General features: G+C 36.5%; 1 protein-coding gene across 1 annotated transcript in view; it reads left to right on the top strand.

Annotated features, from left to right (window-relative positions):
* The window catches only part of NEB (nebulin), a 128,134-nt gene that overhangs the window by 82,479 nt on the left and 24,181 nt on the right, over window positions 1–21,474 (top strand). Inside the window, 27 exon segments of the mRNA XM_035898943.1 lie at window positions 206–313; window positions 1,190–1,297; window positions 1,927–2,031; window positions 2,123–2,227; window positions 2,425–2,523; window positions 2,753–2,863; window positions 3,035–3,139; window positions 4,093–4,197; window positions 4,637–4,741; window positions 5,876–5,980; window positions 6,294–6,398; window positions 6,922–7,026; window positions 7,540–7,644; window positions 9,143–9,247; window positions 9,898–10,002; window positions 12,011–12,115; window positions 12,298–12,405; window positions 13,622–13,726; window positions 14,391–14,495; window positions 14,610–14,714; window positions 15,304–15,408; window positions 15,510–15,620; window positions 16,111–16,221; window positions 16,700–16,801; window positions 16,928–17,026; window positions 20,725–20,835; window positions 20,981–21,085. Coding sequence (XP_035754836.1) covers window positions 206–313; window positions 1,190–1,297; window positions 1,927–2,031; window positions 2,123–2,227; window positions 2,425–2,523; window positions 2,753–2,863; window positions 3,035–3,139; window positions 4,093–4,197; window positions 4,637–4,741; window positions 5,876–5,980; window positions 6,294–6,398; window positions 6,922–7,026; window positions 7,540–7,644; window positions 9,143–9,247; window positions 9,898–10,002; window positions 12,011–12,115; window positions 12,298–12,405; window positions 13,622–13,726; window positions 14,391–14,495; window positions 14,610–14,714; window positions 15,304–15,408; window positions 15,510–15,620; window positions 16,111–16,221; window positions 16,700–16,801; window positions 16,928–17,026; window positions 20,725–20,835; window positions 20,981–21,085 — 2,853 coding nt within the window.

The following is a 21,474-nucleotide window of genomic DNA, read 5'->3' as shown; positions in this document are numbered from 1 at the left end:
CTTCAGAAGTTAATGTCTGTCTTTAGCTAGATTTCCCTGCTCTAAAATGAAAGTGGGAAAATGTCCTCCTTTAAGCTAAAGTATGCATTATAATGTAGACGTGGGGGAAGTCTTTTGCCAGTTGCGATTAAGAGATTTCCTATGCAGCTATGAATACTCTCAAATATTACACACAGTTGTCACAAACTCTCTCTTTCTTTTGTAGAATTTGTATCGCTGGGCTGGTGTGAATGCTCTGCCTACTGGATACAGCCTCCCCACAGATACCCCCAGCTTTCAGCACGCTAAACATGTCCAGTACATTGGCAGTGATGTAAGTAATGTACTAAGTCCTTCTCCAGCATGAGCTGTGGGGGAATATTTGATGCCCATCCTGTATGAACACACAACCATTTGAGACAGTTATTTCTCAGATATGTGATGGCTTGTCAGGGAGCAACAAGAGTGGTGTAGTTCCATGTGGATGCCTGAGCCAGGAACTGAGGGTAACCATGACATAGCAGTGACCTCATCATCCAGGGTGAAGTCCCAATGTACCTGAATGGGGTGGGCAGAGAAGGGTGCTGATAACAGGTTGCATCAACAGTCCCAGACAAGGTGAGGAACCAGGGTCAAGGCCCATCCAGGGGGATCCAGTCAGGAGCTGCGGGAAACAAAGCAGAGATTGGAGACAAGCTACCTACAACACAGGTCCAACATAAATCCAGGAGACAGGACTAGAGATGAGTTACTGATAACATAGAACCAATATCCATCCAAGAAATGAGGACCGAGACAGGGCTGAAGACAGACGTGCTTACAACATAGCATCCCAGGTGTGGCTAGTCAGGGCGATTAAATCTTAGTGCACTCAAGCCCCAACACTGATAATGTTTGCCTTAACAGAATGTAAGTGTTAGCAAACCCCATATCTATCTGAAGCAATTACTATGAAAATATAAATTTCCTCAGGCAGATGTGAATACCTTATTAGATGCAAGAAATATTTAAAACTTTATTAATCTTGGGCCACATGATAAAGATACAAATGGTGATGTGTAGTGTATTTAACTCTGACATAGCTACATCTCACTTGTTTTTCTCTCAAAATCTGGCTCTTTATACTGCATAAATTACTGTCAGAATTGCAGTGTAAGTAGAATCAGAATCAAATTTAGTTTCTGCATTTGTTCCTTTTTCCACTTTACAGCTGAAATATAAAGAAGCCTATGAACACATGAAGGCTAAAGGCTATACTCTGGGACCTAAAGATGTTGGGTTTGAAAATGTGAAGAAAGTGAATCAAGTCATTAATGAGGTACAGTAAATATATATATTTGCTTTGAATTGTATTTGTTATGCCCAAAATATGAATGAGAGTATATTGACTGGGAAGGTTGTAGGATCCCTGTTCTTTAAGGCTTTTAAAAGCAGTTTAGACAAATACCCGTCAAGAATGGCAAGGGATCATTGGTCCGGGCTTGGAGTCAGGCTGTATGACTTTTTAAGGTTCTTGATAATTCTAACTTTCTGTAATCCTGTAAATCTGTTACCATAATATAAAATCAATTGCAACCTAATCTTATTAACCAATCTGCTGCTACTTGATTAAAGTTGAATAGAAATTATTGTATCTGTATGACATTGGGTCTCGATAGTTTTAGGTTTTTTTATATACATACTCAATTCTTTGATCATTGGCTTTAATAGGATGAAAATTAAACACACATATTTACATGTTTGTAGGATTAGAGTCTCAGATTATCCATGCAGTAGAAATGCTGCTATCAGAAACAGTTGTGGGAAATCTTTGCCTGGTTAGAAAATAATGTGTTTGCTCCCTTTTCTCTGGTAGTTATGCAAAACTTAAGAGAGGTACTTACACTCTGCCAAACTGTTTGCCATTTTAAGTTTTTAACATGTAGAATGCTGTCTCCTTTGATACAGAGGTTGTATCGGGCAACATACCACAAGTACAAGGACAAGATTCATACCACTCCAGACACACCAGAAATCCGTCAAGTCAAAGCAACACAGGAAGCTGTCAGTGATGTATGTGTCTTTCTAACATAAAAACCAGAAGAGATTTAGAATATTCAGTATGGCCAAGCATGTGAAATGCTATTCTTTCTTTGTCTTTCAGCTGATCTACAAGTCAGATTTCTTTAAGATGCAGGGACACTTGATTTCCTTGCCATACACTCCCCAGGTGTTGCACTGCCGCTATGTTGGGGACATCACAAGCGATGTAAGCAACTTCTGTTAAGATACCTGGTATTTGAATACAACAGCCCTAATGCTTTTATACTGAAAGTGGAATTTGGCTTCTATCATTTGCATTCTATTCTGTAATAAATAAATGCTTTGTCACTGTGTTTAGGGACTGATTAATAAAATTATCCCAAAAGTTAACTTTTGATTTTTCTTTTTCTAATTGCCTCATAGAATAAATACAAAGGGGATCTGAAGTGGTTGAAGGGCTTGGGTTGTTTCCTGTATGATACTCCTGATATGGTCCGTGCTCGTCACCTGCGTAAGCTTTGGGTAAGATTTTTCTTCTAAGAACCATGTATAACAACGACTGATTTATTTACATGCATCCTGTGTACTTCCAGGAAGCTAAGTACATGAAAATGAGTAAAGACTTAAGACAGAATTTCTTGCCACGCAGCCAGTTAGTTGTTTCAGAGCACAGTTAGGTTACACTGTAAAATTTTCTTTACTATCAATAACATTAAGAGCTTCCTAAGTAATACTGCTTTTCTTTTTCCAGTCTAATTATATATACACTGATACTGCAAAGAAGATGTGGGCTAAATACAACGTGGTATTGGATACTCCTGGGTACAGAGCGGGTCAGGAACTAAAAACCCATTTGAGTGAAGTAAGTTCCATATTATTTTTGCGCATCGTTGTTAGCTATAATTAAGTTCAGAGCCTCTCACTGTTTTTTTCTGAAATACATGAGATGTTATAATTGCAAAGCTGTGATTGTTCAGCTGCTAAATGAACATATGTAACAGAAGAAATAATTCATGGACTTGTCTTTTTCCAGCTGGTTTACAGAGCTGCAGGCAAGGAGCTGAAGACAAAATACACTTCCATCCTTGATACACCTGACTTCTTAAGAGCCAAGCAAGGACAAAAAATACAGAGCCAGGTGAAAAATTTGTACTGATAAAAAAACCCAATCTGGGGTTCCCTCTTAATGTACTCTTAAAGTACAGCAAATTCTTCCCACTGACAGGACAAGGGGCAATGGGCACAAACTGAAACATAAGAGGTTTCAGCTGAACGTGAGGTAGAACTTGTTTACCTTGAGGGTGACAGAGCCCTGGCCCAAGCTGCCCAAGGGGGGCTGTGGTGTCTCCTTCTCTGGAGATACTCAAAGCCTGCCTGGACATTGTCCTGTGTACCCTGCTCTGGGTGAGCCTGCTTGAGCAGGGGGGTTGGACTGGATGATATCCCAAGGTCCCTTCCAACTCTTGCTGTTCTGGGATTCTGTGATTTCAAAGCAATGTAGAATTCCTAGAGCGGACGTTTAAAATGACTGTTGCTCATTTTTAAGTGGCTATGAATTTTCATGTTGACCATGTCTCTGTAATGGTCATGGTCAGCTTTGTCCATCTGAAATAGAGCATTGAACCCTGGTACAGTGCTGTTCAAATTCTCTGAAACTCGGACTTCATCAGAGGAATAAATATTTTTATCCATCTACCTTTATTTGTCATCATTTTTTTATTCATACAGTAGTTCATTATCGGGGGTATTAGCTACAAATTTTGTGGAATTTTTAAATTTGCAGAACAAAAGGAAGATACTCACCAGAGAAAAACAGACCTTACAGATGCTGTATCTAAAGCTAGGTCTGAATGTAGGGCAGAGAGGTCATGGATGTCACATGCATTTGCCTTCTTGGTTTGTGAGCAGAATAGCAAGAGTACTGAGAGAAAGATGAACTGAGGTAGTATGGAAGAGGAAAGGGCACTTTATTTTTCCTGGGGTAAATTCTGTGGTTATGTATCCATTGTGAATTTACAGATATTTTTCAGAGAGATAAAGTAAAGTTTACTTGAAATGTGTAATTTTTTTACTGTTTTCTTCTTGCTGCAGTACTTGTATGTGGAACTGGCCACAAAAGAGAGACCCCATCATCATGCTGGTGGTCAGACTCCAGCCTTTACACATGCTAGGCATGTAAAGGACATGGTCAGTGAGGTAAGATATTTGCATTTTTTGTTTGGTACCACTAGACTGAACTGTTTAGAAGCTTTATTTCTAATTTTAGTGATAGTTTCAAGGCTCGAATCTGTTTACCATTTGTTTAGTTTTCTGTTATGCTGAAGTTCCACATTTCCTTCATAAGTTGTGGTAAAAAAGTACACTTTTTTAATATGTTTTAATATGTTTTAGTATTTTATAAGATACCTGTTTCTTAAGTGCTTGTTTGCAGAATCTGAGGTACACTGGCTGCAAGACCAGGAAGACCTAGAAAGAGCAGAACAGCTGAGCTTGTTTCCCAAAGTTTTGATGGAAACACTTTGCAAGAATTACTTTATTCACTTGGTGTAGCACCCCTGGTCATTAACATAATACCAGAATAGCAAATCCTTCTATGATTAAAGATATAACTTTTTGCTTTTGCTCTCTCTCTTAGAAAAAGTATAAAACCCAGTATGAGAAGATGAAGGACAAATACACGCCTGTCCCTGACACACCGATCTTGATCAGAGCCAAGAGAGCATACCTGAACGCCAGTGATGTATGTAGTCCATGAACACTTTCTCTGCTGCTTTTTCTTGGTTTCTTTACAAAAAGAACAGAAAAAGGATCAATGGGGAGCAACCATGCAAAGCATAGAATATCTCAGTGTGGGTCTTAAACTAGGTCACTCCATCTGCATGTACATTTCCATTTGATATTACAGATATTATTAAGTTGATGTCACTGTAATGCTTTTTTTCATTTATTATAATTCAGTTTCATTTTCTGTTGCACTGAAGTGTGGTCTTGCAACAAAATAAAAATAGGTTTAAAGTAATGTGCTTACACATGACATCTCCAAATAGTGCACAGTGGAGTGAAATGATTGATGCTGGAGCCAGGGTAGAATACCTTTTATCAGATACTTTCATCTCAGTTTTCTGTTAGAAGTAAACTTACATGTCACTGAGAATGTGCTCATTTTTTTAACTTTTCCCTCTAATCTGCTTCCAAATTACCTGAGCTGCTGCACAGAAGGTTATTAAGGTGAAATTGATTTTTCCTTCAAGCATGGAATAGTGATTTGTGATTTAAGGCAATGGCTAAGAGTACTCTACTCATTCAGGAGATCTTTCCTATATATTTCAGATTGTGCATTGTGTCCTGAAAGGATATGTGCCGGGCTGGTGTTTTGTTCTAGTGATTAGTCTTACTTCTCTCTTAAGAATGATTTTTAAATTCTGCAGAGGAGCATCCCAGTTCCCTTGCACATCTGAATTTCTCCTCTGTGAAAGTCTTTCTACAGACTGGAATGATCTTCCTGCTTTCTTCTACATCAGGACATGGAAGAAGGGATAAGTGGGGGGTTTTATGCCAAAAGTGGCACTGTCACTGTTCTAGAGAGTAGTCCTGTGATACACAGATGCTTTTTCCTCAAGCGTCAGTCTGAAAGTTAATAGGATGAAATGTAGATGTGCCAACTCCTTTCTCTCTAATTTTCACCATAAGTCTTAGTCAAATGGCAATTGATTGTAGGCAATTGCAGCTTCTTAAAATTCCTCAGGGCTTACATTAAGGATGTTGGACAGCAACACATCCCTGGATGTCATTCCTAAGAGGTAGTAAAGTTAACTAAACTTGTTCCTGACAGATAAATATAATATATACTTTTATATGTTATTGTTCTTACCAGTTGCGCTACAAAGAAACCTTTGAGAATACCAAGGGCAAATACCACACAGTGAAAGATGCTTTGGATATTGTCTATCATCGAAAGGTCACCGATGATATTAGCAGTGTATGTATACAACATTTTCATTCCTAATTAGTGTTTGTCATTTAATAACCTAGAATATGCCATTATGCTGTTGTTCTATTTAAGTGCATCAAATAATTAGAAAAATATGATCATCACTATTAATGTTAACTTATTTCCTTCTCTGGAATATTACACAGTTGATTGCCTTTGATGTTCCAAAGGTCACTGCAAGTTAATTTCATTTCCACTGGTTCAGTTCTGACGTTTCAGAAAAAGGAATGTCCTGAAACTGCATGAGCTAGAGTGTTCTGTTCTCAAATTGGTTTACTTCATTCTTCAATTTTCTTTGTAGGTGAAATATAAGGAAAATTATATGAGCCAGTTAGGAATCTGGAGATCAATCCCAGACCGTCCAGAGCATTTCCATCATCGCGCAGTCACGGATGCTGTTAGTGATGTGAGTTCAAATAGTTTTGGGATATGAGAGGTCAAAAGTTTTAAGTAGGTTTCCAAAATGAAAACCAAGTCTTACTTCTTTAGAAAGGGAAGGCAGCTGAAATTTTTTAAGTGATTTACACTTTCACCTGGCAGATCTTTGAAATGACAGAGCAAATCAGATGGCTAAAATTGCAGGCCAGCTCCTTTTGAAATTAGCGGAACAGCCTTAATTGATTTAGATTTGTTCGTTAACCCTGTAACAACCTTTAAATGTACATGTCTGTACATCTACAATAACCTCTTAATTGTACAAGTGTAAGTGTTTTTTAATCCACACAGGAACTCCAATAGCTAATGATAGATTAGGTATGTGAATAATCTGAGTCCATCAGAAAACTTTGAGGAACTGTAACTTATTTTATAATGGAATAATAATGGATGGAGCTCTGTTTTCTACACCTTGTGTTGAGGTGCCATTTCAGCATTGGTCAGCTATCGCTTGGTGCCACTTAAGACTGAATCCTTTTGCTTCTTTTCTAAAGGTTAAATACAAGGAAGACTTATCATGGCTCAGGGGCATTGGCTGTTATGCATGGGATACTCCAGGTTTTGCTCTGGCAGAGAAGAATAAGGTGCTCTACAGTGGGGTAAGTAAAACAGTCTGAATTGCTGCTAAATGTTGGGGGGGGTTGATGATTGCTTGTATTGTAGATAATTTTTTTGCAGGAGAATCCAATTCTGACCTAGATATTGATATGAATAACTCATGGTAGAACTTAATATATAGCATCTAAAATTTAAATTCTTACTATAAAATACAACAGAGCCAAAATGATCTTTTACTTATCCCCTCTGTTCCTTACAAAGCTATCAGCTCCATAGTAATTCTTCTAGTGATTCTAAGTCTAGCTTTAAAATTACGAAGATTTGAAATTTCCATTACTTTCTTGATGTGGTAGTTCCATCCTGCAAACTACTACATTTGCAACTATTTTTTATTTATAGGAATGTTAAAGGCAGATATGCAATAATTCTACCATGGTTTTGCTGCAGATTCTTTCTAAAATCATATGTTTTCATTGCCTCTCCCTTCTTGGGATTAATATCGGAATGTTTTTTTGTGTGTGTGTGTTTTTGTTTTTTTTTTTTTTTTCCTCCAGTGTAAGTACAAGGAGATATTTGAGAAGACTAAGTCTCATTTTAAGTATGTAGCTGACTCTCCAATTAACATGCATTTTAAATACGCAACTCAGTTGATGGATGGGGTAAGTGTTAAAGATTTCTGTAGCATCTCGTACTGAAGTAGTAAGTGTGTGTATGTTGATATGGAGCTGAAGGTTGATCTTCCTTCTGAAATTGTAAATAAATCAAAATATATTCAGGCTTAAAGATGTCTTAAGGTCAGACTAAAATAATGAAAGACAAGGTTGTTCCTACTGTCTGTCTGAGTATTAGGACAGGACAGGTTTACAGTACCTAAACAGTGAAATCGAGGCCGCTGTTCCATTGCAAAGAAACTTCTCCTTTGCTGACTGGTAAATAAATGCTAACTTACATAATGCTGTTAGCTTAGTAACACTGATTGATGATTGTCATGTGAAAATGGTATAGAGACAATCACAACTGCTTTCCTGAAACACTGAAAAAAAACTTCATCAGTGCTAGGAAAACAGTATTATGTCCAAAGTTACTACAGCTCTGTTTCTTTTCAGATGTTTTGCCTTGAATTCTCCTACTCTACTGCTTACTTTTTCTTAATTTTCTCCTGTAGTGTTAAAGAAACAAACATGGCGTAGTAGCAAAGGGGGTTAATAAATGCCCCTGTGTTTGAGATTAAAATCACCAATGGAGTTTCTAGGAGTAGTCCTGTACACCCCCAGGACACAGCCCATTGAAAAGCACTGTGTTCTAGGTGAATTCTCATCAGCTGGGAGCTGACATACCACACCAGACTCTGATGCTTTTCATTAAAGCAGTGTATATTTAGGCTCTCACATCTTAGTATTTTATTCTTTTTCAGCAGACATTATGCTAAATTGTTTACCTGTCCGTAAATGTATTACAGTATTACCTGTTCTAGCTAAGAAAAACTGTTTCACAACAGATACCATTCCATTACCATTGCTATCATTTCATACTCAACTTGATACTCAACACTGATAAGCAGTGAACCAAAATTTGTTGTGGAAGACTGTTAGTATTCAGTTATCTTATTATTCAGTAGAGCAAATAAGGAAAAATTTAATATGAGAAACATAAATGAGTAAAATTTTGGCAATGGGGGCTCCATACATTGAAATGAATTGCCTAAATGTATGTAAGTGATGTTTTTTGTGATGAGAGATTATAGATTTTTCTTACAAAATGTCTGATGATAATGTAACATAGTATTTTACCCTTGCATTTTACTGTGTTCTCTTTGTACTCTAATCAAGAATCTATTTCCATACAGAGTTGCTTCTGCAGTTATTTTTCATGAAGAAAGTAAGTCATAAAATGGCTTATTGAAGAGTGGCAGGGATAGGATATAGGCATCCTTATACTGTAGATTAGGCCTACCAGTGGAAATACAGAAATGCATATACTATTTGGAAATATTTTCTCCCTGTAGTTTTTTTTTTTTTTTATATATTTTTCTCTTTCGGATATGAATAAACGCCTTTAAATAGTCCGTGTAAAGACGTTTCAACGGTTAGAACTATGATCTCTTTGTGTCTTCACTCTCTTTTAATTTGTTACACTGTATTATGCTATTCTGAGCAGAAGTTATATAAAGCTGCCTATGAGAAGCTCAAAGATAGGTACAGCGTTATTGTGGATGATCCTAGGAACCTCCTGGCCAAGTGGGGGACTACACTGAGCAGTCAGGTACTGTAGGAGCACCAGCCGGTGCTTCCAGAAAGTGCCTGGTTCACTCACAGCTCCTCTGTCTGTGTGAAATGTCTATAGCTAGCCGTATCACAGGTTTCACCTGTGATCTTGTCATGTTTTAGTTCAGTTGATCGGACAGTCTTTGTTTTGCCACCCAAAAAGAATTATTGCTTTTTGAGTGAGCTAATCTCTACTGTATGTACTTTCATATATTGTGCATCAATTGACATCAGAAATCTAATGTCTCTTGAAGTCATTGGAGAGGTTTTAAAAAATGCATGTTGTATCATGCATTTATTTTTTATTACCTCTCTTTTAATGACCTTTACAAATATTATCTTCTTACCCATTACTCAAGCAACAGTGACACATTTGGCTTTGGAGTGCCCTCACCTTAATCTGTAATTTACTCTTCTCTCCTGAAAAGTATTTTTGCAACTTCCTTAATGGGATAGTATGGAAATCTTTTAATATATACTCCTGACATTCTTAGGTATATAGATGTAAGTTGTATGCACACCTGAATGAATGCATATAGTACCTTGCCTAAATCTCTCCACTCTCAAAGTGTCTGGGATCTAGAGCTGTGTTGTTGTTTATGGTGTTCACGAGTCTCTTTTGTGCTTCATTGCAATTTGCATGAACAGAAAAAATATAAATCGTTTGCCAAGATGCTCCTGCAGCATGGATGTAATGAAATTCTGAGGCCAGAAATGCTGACAGCACTCTACAACACATACTTATGGAGCCAGGTAATACGAAGAACTGCTGCTGTAGGAGATATTGTATGCACAAATATATAGATATACGAATTAGCTGCTTGGACTTCTAATATTTAATGCTTGGGAGTTCTCTCAATTTCTACAGATATCAGACTCCAGAGTTTTGTCGATACGCTTAATGCTAGCTATGATAAAATATTTTTGAAAACAGAATATCTGAAACAATGTTTACTGTAACTTGGACGTCACTCAGCTCAGGCTGATCTTGCCTCCATTTGTCTCCTTTCATTATAAATAATTGTTACATATGCTTCTGTATAATATTTCACATACTTACATAAAGAACAATTTTCCATGCATTTAAGATATTGTATGTTAGCTGTTCCTGGTATTTCCTAACCAAATTCTCATTCTGCCACCATTTCTTGGACTGACCACCGCTATAACACAAGTCCCTTAATTCGGTATGAACATGATGAAGTAATTTGGCGAGTAGATTACAACATGTAGCTACCACTCTGCCTGGGGATGGAGTCAGATTGTGCCTAGATACAGAACAGTTGTGTCTCGCTTCTAAGTGCTCTTAGAAATGGTATAGGTGTAGTAAATCACGTTTTCATAAGTTTCTTTCTCTACCTACTGCCCTTAAGCAAGGCTAGCAAAACAGTCCTCATGCAGTCACACAATACAGTCTATTAAAAAAAATACCCTCTCCTTTTGCCAGTTCTAATAAGAATCAGAAGGTAGAAAGTGAGTACAATTCATCTATTTGTTCATACAGAACAAAGAGCCTAACATTTATTTTTCTGATGATGTAAAAGAAAACCTGGAATGACTGATACTATTGTAAAGAATTCATTTTCCATATTCTACCTTCATTTAATCTGGATTCCAGCATATATATATATATATTTTTTTTTTGGTTGCACCAGTTGGATGAAAATGTGGCTTATTAAATAACTGGTATATATTTATTTCTGCTCTGACATCACAGCTGCTAGCAGTAACCTTACTCTTTTCAATGGTAAAAATGAATTCCTGACTGGGCCAGGTGAAACCGGCGTGTAACATTTAAACTGTAAACTGGAAATGCAACAATAGAAAACAATTACACGAGAGGGAGAGGAGTGTTCTTCTTTGTTACTATTAGCACAGTTAAAATTCTTCAGTGATAAGGTACTGAGGGTCTTTACTAGACATTTTTCTTCAATCTATGCATGGATTTCTATTATCTCATTTAAAACTCTTTGCAGGTAAGTTTGAGTATGCTTGAAGAAAAAAAGTCACACTCTGCCTGACCTGCATGTTCATCTGAGTTAACTTCATGTTAACTCATCATGAGTTAACTTCATTTGTTGTTTGTATATGATGTTTCATATTTTGTCTGTTGTAGTCCTGTTTCAAAAGCATGGTTTTATTTTCTGATGCAAGATAGAGCATGAAAGTTCTTTTTTAAATATGTGTTCTAACCTCTTTCATCTGCCCTCGGGCTCTCTACAATGAATTATCATTCTTGGTGTACAGGCTGTTCTCACTGAATTCTGTGAAAACAGTTTGCAGAGTCCTGAGTAGGGCAAGATGATCTTTAAAAAAGAAATTACCAAGATACAAATTCTGCTATCAAAGCCTTTAAAATAGCCTGGAATTATGATATATGCAGTGGATGTTTTTATCTTCTACTGTGTAAGATGTTTTACATTTCCCTTCATTTGATGAATATTTAAAAATGAGATCTTGTCCAGTTATTAATTTTAAAAGTCACTGATCTGCCGAGATTGCTCAGTATTGGAGATTTTGCTTCACTTTAGAAGTGAAACTTTTACACTCAGTGAAATAAATGTAAAATTAATCACACAAATAGATAGGCAGCCTCTTAGGCAAATAAGGCATTTGTAAAGTTTAGCTCATTGGGCGTGTTGAGCTTTCATTGGCTTTGGTGGAAGGATTTTGCAATTTTATGTGTGAATATAAACATATCTCCTGAAGATGTTTCGTCTTGGTTTGTGTGGTTAACATACACTTTTTTCCCAATCACCAGGTTGAATACAAAAAGGAATATGAAAAGAAGAAAGACAAGTATACCACGATTGTGGATACTCCAGAACACTTAAGGACTACAAAAGTCAACAAACAGATTAGTGATGTAAGTGTCGTCAGTCCCTTTCAAGCATGCCTCCTTCTCTGAATTCTGACCTTTGAAGTGCGATAATTAAGAATACGGCATTTCCAGTAGTCCCTTATACAGTGTTTCTCATCTTGATTTTTTTTTTTTCAATTGACACCAAGAATGTCAAGAAATAATATAATTACAATTTTTGTCTTCAGATTATTTACAAATTGGAATATAACAAAGCGAAGCCTAAAGGCTATACTACAATCCATGATACACCTATGTTGTTGCATGTGCGCAAGGTCAAGGACAGAATAAGCGATGTAAGTAAATTATCCTTGTCTCTGGTATCAAGAAGACACGTAATTAACTTCTTAGTTTGATATGCAATACTTTTAACTCATCTGTAACACTGTCATTAAAAAAAATAGCTTCCTGTTGGTGTGTATTGGTTTTGTTTGCATGTCAAACTCCGTATGTACTTAATGCTTTTTCAAAAACCACAATAGAGTATGAAAGTATTCGGGAAGTTTCTTCATGTAACGTGCTTCTGTAGCTCTTGGAACACTTCTGCTGGGGTAGAGCAGCCCTTACCAGTAGTAAAAGACATGAGCCTGGTGTCTAATTAAGCTTGGATTTGGGGAGTCTGTTTCTGGGTTTTCTTCCCCTGTTGGCTAGTGGCTTTTGTGGAGCCTTGAATAAGGTACTTAATATGTTACTGTATTTATTAATTTCTTCTATGGATATTGTGAATATGGAAGGTAAATATGTGTTTTGATTATGGGGCAATGAAAGGCTAAGAAGAAGAGAGAGAAGGGAAGATGAAGTGGATAGATAACATTATAGGATTTGGGAGTCCAGGTCCTAATTCCTCCTCCTACCCTAGGCTTTCTCTCTGACCTTTGTATTGTTGTTCCTTAGATATCCGTAAATAAAATGAAGATACTAGCACTTCTGTAACTCAGGATAGTACTATGAGAATAAGTAGCACGAAAGTAATTCAGATGCTATATGCATTATCTATATAATGAGTAAATCTAGGAGGACAAAATAACCATGTTATCCAGATACTGACGTGGATCATTAAGAGACAAAGATGTTCAAAAGCAATCTGTGAATCGAAGTACATTTTGTCAGTTCCAAACCGAATGCTGAATTTGAGATCTATAAAGGAACTTTCAGAAAGTATTGAATGTGCCTAGCAAAAGACACATTTCTCTAAAGCATTTCTAATAGGTGCAAAAAACTAGAAATAGGCAGAATTACTGTTCATGCATAGATTTTGTTAAATCTTAGTGTGTGCTTCATGGTGAGTTATACCTGCTACATTTTCTGTTTAAAGAGAATTGCTGCTGAAGAGGACCCTTCTTTCAGGCAGATGGGTGGTCCTGAGTTGTATTGATACAATTTCTTTTTCTTCCGTTAAGATTTTATCTTGACAAGAGCAATTTTTAATACCATGTTTTTCATATTTTGATGCTTTTCTTGTTGATGGCAATATTATCTTTGTAAACATTTGTTGTGTTTGTCTGTCTTTAGCTGAAATACAAAGAAGTGTATGAGAGGAATAAATCTCACTGCAACGTCGTAGCAGATTCTGTTCACATTAAGACTCCAAGGCATGCTTACAAGCTAAACAGCAATGTGAGTTCAGTTTTACTAATACTTTAATTTTATTATGGATAATGTTTGGGACTGGCAAATGAGACCACGAAAAATTATTTTCAGTTCCATTGAAAAATTTTTGAGGCTGGGCATTGTTTCTAATTCTTATACTGCTTGAATAAAATGTATTTTAATTGATTTCATACTCAAGTGCTCACTCTTGCAAGTTCTCCTTGAGGTCACTTGAGCTCCTTGTATGTCACACATCTACAGTTCTTCTAGGCCCCCTCTGTTTTCCTGGCAGAGATGTAACCATCCCAGAAATTCTCTGTGATGATGTTATCATAGACAAAGTAAGCGCTTCATGGGAAGCTCTCCTGTGTTTTCTATTATTGGAGGCCCAGCATCCACTTGAATAGGCAAGGAACTGAAAGCACTCACCTTCTTCAAAGTCATGACATCTTTTCAGTCTTTCATATTCCTTTCTCCACCTACCAGTGGAAAAACTAGAGTAAATGGACTCCCACTAGATTGTACATGATTTGGAGGAAGGCCCTAGTCTGATGTAGATGCACTTTCTTATCTCTTCTCTCTTTAATTGGTACAGACCAAAAGAGAATTTACATCTATATGAATGTCATGTGTAAAGTACCCAAATTCCAATTAACTTCTTTTTTTTTTCTTGTTGTTTCACTATAAACAGCTGGATTATAAGAAGAAATATGAAGCAGCCAAGGCTCATTGGCACTGGATTGCTGATAGGCCTGACTTTGTTCAAGCAGCCAAGTCGTCTCTGCAACAGAGTGATGTAAGAAAATCAGAGCAAACTGAATACTCCCTTTCCACACATCTCTCATGTTCAGAATAAAAAAAAAAAAGTTGTAGAAGATTTGAGACTCTCTTATTTTTTTTCTTCCTGCAGTATGAATACAAACTGGACCGGGAATTCCTAAAGGGATGCAAACTCTCTGTCACGGATGATAAAAACACAGTATTAGCCTTAAATAATGCCATCTTGGCGAGTGATGTAAGTACTTGAACACTCACTTTTTTTTGTTCTACTAGAAGGTTATATACTACATCAACTACCATTGGAAATATGATTGGATTACGAATGAAGCTTTCAAAAGTTGTTGTCAGTCTCACTTCATTATTTGATTTGACTTGTTTATTTCATTAACAAATTGGCAAGATCTGAATAAATTTGGTCTTATAAATGTCACTGGCCTACTTGGTGGATTAAATAAATATTCAAAGTTAACATTGCCTGAACACCCTAGACGTTGGTATATCTCTCCATTCCTGTTATTGAATTGAAAATATTATCTGGAGAAAACAACAAGAAAAAGCTTCAGGTATAACTTGTGCATAACTCCAAGTATCTTTAATAGTTACTAACAATATATTAATATTCAATATTCCATATATTAATAAAATTCCAAGTGACAGCTATAGGAATATATAGACTGGAATGAATTTATCTTGGAAAACATCAAAATACGGGATTTTTGGCAAACTTTTGCACTAACAAGCAGGCACAACTATAGTAATTGCTTTTTAAATTGCCACAAGACAAGATACACATTGCTCAAAATTATATGTTTTCTTCCTGATAGATAAAATACAAAGAGAAGCATAACAAAGCTCGAGGAACGTGCCTTGTTGTTCCAGATACACCTCAGATCCTCCTGGCTAAGAATGTCAGCTCTCTTGTGTCTGAGGTAAAACAGCAGAGAGTTATTTGTTCATTTTAACTACATCCTTTTAATATGGGTGGGGCTTGCATTGCTGGTTTTTACCTATTTTTATTCTGTGCTTTCAGAACAAATACAAAGAATACAGCAAGAAGCAGCTTCCACATGGGTCTTACACAACCCTGCCAGAGACACGAGACACTGCTCATGTGAAAGAGGTGACCAAGCATGTCAGTGAGGTAAGTAGCTGGTGTGATAATAATTTGTGGTGAGATTATTACCTGCTGCCTGTAATTGATTAGACTGTTGCGTGTTTTAGTATACATGCAACACATTTAGAGTCTCATCATAAGATGCCTAAGGAGTCGAAAAAGATGAATTCCTACCAGAATAAGGAGAGCAACAAGAAGAGCTAAACACATTTTATTGGGAATCTGTTGAAATACTCTGCAGAAAAGTGACAGACTGGAGTGCTAAAGGGTTGCCCTTAATTCAGATTTTATTTTTCATACAACGCAGTTTAAACACAAATCATTATCTCCAAATAGCAAGTGTTTGTAATTGAAAGTACAAATCATGACAAACGAGCTGGGGACCGTACCTTTTGAGACCGAGGAGACTGCATTTTATCTGTCTTAACAGTTTCAGTGAGCTTATTTCCAAGTTTCTATAGCGTTTACCTCCATGTGAAATTAAAAACTCACACCTGGCCATTTTTGCTCTTAACAGACAAACTATAAAAAGAACTTCGTGAAGGAGAAAGGCAAATCTAATTATTCTGTCATGCTGGAGCCTCCCGAAGTGAAACATGCCATGGAAGTTGCTAAAAAACAGAGTACAGTAAGTTTTCCTTGTCTTTTCATGAATCAAGTAGCTTGTCTAAGCAAATTCAATCAACATCAGCTGGCAAAAACAGAAGTTCATGTACTTTTGGATTTCCTCCCAGCCTCCGTGTTCAGGTGTAACTCTGAAAGGTAAAGGTGCAAGTATTTACAAATGTAAAACTGCACTGAAATAAAGGATTTCTTGGAAAATCCTATTTCTACTTAATCACATGGTAGGATTTAAAGTAATCTAGTGCAAATCACATGTAATAATTTTTTTTATTCCTTCAAATACAGACAGATTTGCACATGCTTATTTCTACATTTGTAGACAACTTGCAAAAACAGATTCCCAAATCCATTCCTTGTGAAAATACTTTAAAAAAAAAAACCCGAATGCACCTTCCCAGCAACATTGCTGTGTCCTTATTAGGTATATTCTTCATGTGCAAACCTCAGTAATTTTCTTTCCTCTGTCTATCATCATGGATTAGATTGAATACAAGAAAGATGCCAAGTCAAAGCTCCACTACACACCTATAGCAGATCGACCAGATATTAAGAAAGCAACTCAGGCTGCCAAGTTAATTAGTGATGTAAGTGGTTTTTAAGTCTTCTGTATAATTCTTTAGCAGTAATTTTACTATTAAAAACAGTGTCAGTAAAATAATTAAAAAGGGATGTCATCGCTACTAAACTATACTTATTTTTTTCTTTGTTAGATTGAATATAAAAAGCGTGGAGAAGCTGGCATTGGCGTAACCATGCTGGGACGTCCAGATATTGAACTGGCAAAGGAGGTGTCCAAGCTAACTAGCCAGGTAATAATAAGAGTTGGTGAAACTCCACAGCAGTGAGAGAAATGAGACCTGGTATTAACTAATATAATAATAATAATACTAATATTATAACTGAAATTAATTCTAGGTTAGAAGATAAGGGACTAATTTAAAGGGAATGTATTAAAGTAAAAATTAAATCCCAGTGCCAGGTATTTCTTTGTTAAATAAACTTTTCTACTGACTTTAATGGAGGTATAGAATCTCCTTAAAATGATGCTGTGACAAGATCTTTTAAATACTAAGGCTGAAGTGTTAGCCATGTTCTCTTTTTTTTAACTTTTCTGGGTATTGGCTTTAAAAGAAGCAGTCTTTTACCTAACTCTTATTATCCATCCTTTATGACATGGACATGTTTCTTTCAGCAGCTTACTTTCTACTTTGTGCCTTTAAAAGAATCTTCTGTTTTGAAGTTAATATATTATATTGATAGAAGCTTGCTTACTTCTATACAACGGTCATGTTTTCCAATCAGTCTAAAGCACACGCTTGCTATTTACTGCGGCAATTTCTTCCGCCAGAACCTCAGTTCAACTTGGTTCTTTCTCACCACTTCATCCTTTAATCCTGTAATTATTTGCATTTCTGATCTTGCTTTCTTGCTGCGCATTATAGGCAGAATACCTCAAACGACATATGAGAGGGCATGGAGCTGCATCTTATGATACCCCATGGATGAGAACCTTTAAGAAAGCTAATATGCTAAGTAGTCATGTAAGATAACTTTAAGTGACACATCTGGGAATGCCATTTTTATGCATCTGTCTCTTGCTTGCATATTATCTTACAATTCCAAGCTGTTAAAGGGTTTATGATGCATCAGTTGCACTGAATCTTTTTGTGTTGAATGTAGCAAAACTTTGTGAGACTGCCCTTCATAATGGTTTTGGAACTTCCAGTGTTTTTAATGGAAGTTTCCGAAGCACTCATGCAATGTGAAAATTGGCCTTTTTCACCCAAAAAACCTAAATATGGATATATAAGCTTGAGCTGGTTGTCCTGAAACTGTGCGAAAAATGGAAATATGTGCGTATGACAAACCTGAACAATGGTGCTGGTAATTTTCAATGAACAGTTGTACCATATGTGTAACATTCACACTGGAACTTCATTTTGACTATTCAAACTTCTATTTAAACTTTATTTAAAGTATCCTGTTTACATTGTGCTGGAATGGCATAATGGAAGCGTAGTGTATGACTGAATCAGCCCCAGAGCCTCTGAGAAGCGTACCCTGTAGTGACTTGGGGGCACATGGCTTCTTATATTTCTTGCCATCTCAAAACCTTTGAAAAACAGAAAAATGATGTCTGCCAGGCAGTTTTGGAAGCAGCAGCACAGACCTGCACCATTTCAGTTTTGCACATGTATTTCCAAATGAAAAAAAGGAGATTATGTTTTTCCATGTCTAGCCATGACTACTGCATGTAACTGTTGCATGTTTGAATGTCAGCCACTGTGTTTGTCAGGAAAAACTGGTCTTTTCACCAGAACCAAGGATTCTTAAACTGAACAATTGAACTGCAAGACAAAGAAGAAATTATGTTTATTACCATTCAGTGATGAGATCCGACTTTTCCACGCTTTTGCTCCGATGCTAGCCAGTTCTCCTCCTAGTCTTATAAACATGCTTTGATGAGATTCTTTTGGTCCTGAAAGGAAACAAAGGGAGCACAGAATAATTGACACAACCTTTACCTTTTTTTTCTCTTAGACATTTCCTCTCATAAACTTCTTCTTTATAAAGCATTATGTCCAGTTTGTTTGTCCACTTGCCTTTTTGTTATTTGGATTTCGTCTGCTTACCTAGCATGCTTGCATTTAATTTTGCATAGGTCTTTCAGTAACATTTCTTCAGGGCTTAAAAAAAGTAAGCTCTTTGGCATGATGGTCTGATCTTGATCGTATGTTGCATAGCTTGCAAAACTTGACAGATTCTAGTATACTTCTGCTTGATTTGAATTTTTATGAGGTCAGAACCAATATTGATTCCTTTATGTCAAAAATGTTAATATTCTTTTTTTCTTACAGCAGCTCTATAATTTGTGGATTTGCCTGTTTCACTGTGTGTTTTATCTGAATGTTGCTATATTTTGCAAAGCAAAAGAGCAACAGTGGTATCCAGCATGAACCAAATGGTGCTGCATGGGCAGGAATATGAAATCAAAGTGTGAAATGTGATTGTGGAATGTGATTTAATTCTGCGTTCCATCATCTTTTTTTACTAATGTGAAATTATCTGTTTACATTTCTGTAATTGTCATAACAAAACCTTTAGCATGAGTCAGCTTTTCCTCAGCTTAATTACCCGTTCTTCAGTATTTTATTTCCTTCATTTCAATTTTCGCATAAATATTTCTTGCAACATCAGGTTTTTTTCTGAAGAACCATTAATTCTTTTTCCTAATCAGCCAGTCTTATATTTTCTGCGTGCTTTTTATAAGTACTATCTTGGTCCCGAAGAAGATCAAATTCTTTCAGAAGGACTGATGATGGTGGTTCAGTTCTTGTTCTTTAGACCAGGGATGGGGGTTGCTAGCTTATTTAGTATAAAGGAAATGTGGATTGGTAAACAGAAGGAAATGTTGCCTCACCTGTTTCCAGACCAGGCAGAATACTACTGCAGGGAAGGAATGACGAATCCTCAGAATTTTTCTACTGATAGTTACTCTAACGGTGATGAGCATACACACTAACTATGGGATCCATTTAGATAAGCCAGAAGTTAATGTTTAATACTTCGAGTTTTTCTTGCACTCTTCAGTAACTCTTCTGAAACAATTTTATGCATCTCTGATAGCAAAAAAAATACTCCAAATGGAACCATCCCCTTTTGTAGGTTTACAAGAAATAGTGAGGAATTAGCCTTTAGCTGCACCTGCAGCAGTGGGATGGGGTAGGTCACGATGGATGAAGGACTTGCCCTCCTTTAAGCCATTAGCCAAACTCTCATTCCTATCAACATTCTGTGCCTTGGGCTCAGGTCTGCTGGAATATTATGGCTTATATCGCTATGGTTTACCTTGCTGGTGCTAATGTGGTTTGGAAGTGTTACTAAGCATCTTGCATAATCTAAGTCCTAGTAATTAATTGTATCAGTATTCTGCTTGTGATCATTAACATCTTTCTTCATCTCTTATTTATACAGAACACAATATGTGCATAACAGCACATATAAAAGTATTTGATATATTGCCATCTTCAGTGCTCGTACGTCTTGAGGTGGTTTTTGAAGCTCATATTTCTCCAAGAAGTACATAAAAAGTTCTTTTAAATATTCTTTATGCTTCCTTCAGTGTTTGTCTCTTTGTGAAACAGGGTATCTTTTATCTATGCGTAGTTCCCATCAAATGAAAAATTCTTCTTCTCTGAGCGTCAGAATTTAGCTGTGTTTTGTCAGCATACTTCTCTTGACTATGTCTGGTATTTTTACAACGAGGAGATATAACCTGTGCACTGAAAGAAAAATTACAAGCGGTATTTTGTAAATACAGATGGTAGATTTTCTTTCCATGTCAGGTCATCTTTAAAATAGCCTGTATTCCAGTGGATGCCTTCAAGTTACTACATTTTCATTCTTCTGCTTACCCTCAGCATTGAAGTAGGGTTTCTTTGCCTTCTGAAGCCAAACAAGTGAGTACTCAAGAACAGTTGTAATACTTGGCTGTTTTTTAATTTAGGTGAAATACAAGGAGAATTTTTCCAAAGAGATGGGTAAAAAGCCAAAGTATGATTTAAAGGAGGCTAAAATCTACAAGACCATGAAAGATGCTCACAACATGGCTAGTGAGGTATGTTTCCTTATACTTTTCCTCTAGAGAAATTACAAGTTTCACATTTCTTTAACAAAGACCTCCTTCATGTTAATACTTTCAATATCACTGGTTTTATTAGCAGTCTCATTTTTTGATGTTGTTTGTCCTTTCTTACCTGCAGGTGAAATACAAGGCGGATTTAAAGAAACTTCATAAGCCTGTCACCGACATGTCTGAATCGCTGATCATGAACCATGTCCTGAGTACAAGCCAACTCGCCAGTGCTGTAAGCTCATTAACTAATCCCAGATCCATTTGAGTTTTCCAGTATTATGGATTCCATGCTGAACTGATCTCTGCTAACTATTTCTGTAACAATTACTCCTTCTGTTATTGTTCATGGGACATCACCTGGTAGTGATCTCTTCCTCTACTTTCTAATGGTTATTTCCCAGTTAACTAGCAACTTTGCCACATTTGCCCTCTGGGAAGTGAAATCTTTATTAGCTGTAGAACTGCTAATATTTTAAATCCTCTAATAGTTTTTAGTGGATTGATTCTTTATTACATTTTAACTGATTGCATCACACTAACAAATACTATTTTCTTCTTTTTTTTTACTTTTTTCCTTACTGCTTACTATATTTAAATTTTTTTTTGTCTGCTTTTTCATTT

The sequence above is a fragment of the Egretta garzetta genome, unplaced genomic scaffold, assembly GCF_000687185.1.
Source record: "Egretta garzetta isolate BGI_Z169 unplaced genomic scaffold, ASM68718v1 scaffold208, whole genome shotgun sequence".
NCBI classification, from domain to species: Eukaryota; Metazoa; Chordata; class Aves; order Pelecaniformes; family Ardeidae; genus Egretta; species Egretta garzetta.
The sequence above is the reverse complement of the archived record's forward strand: the minus strand, read 5'-3'. Positions and strand labels throughout refer to the sequence as shown.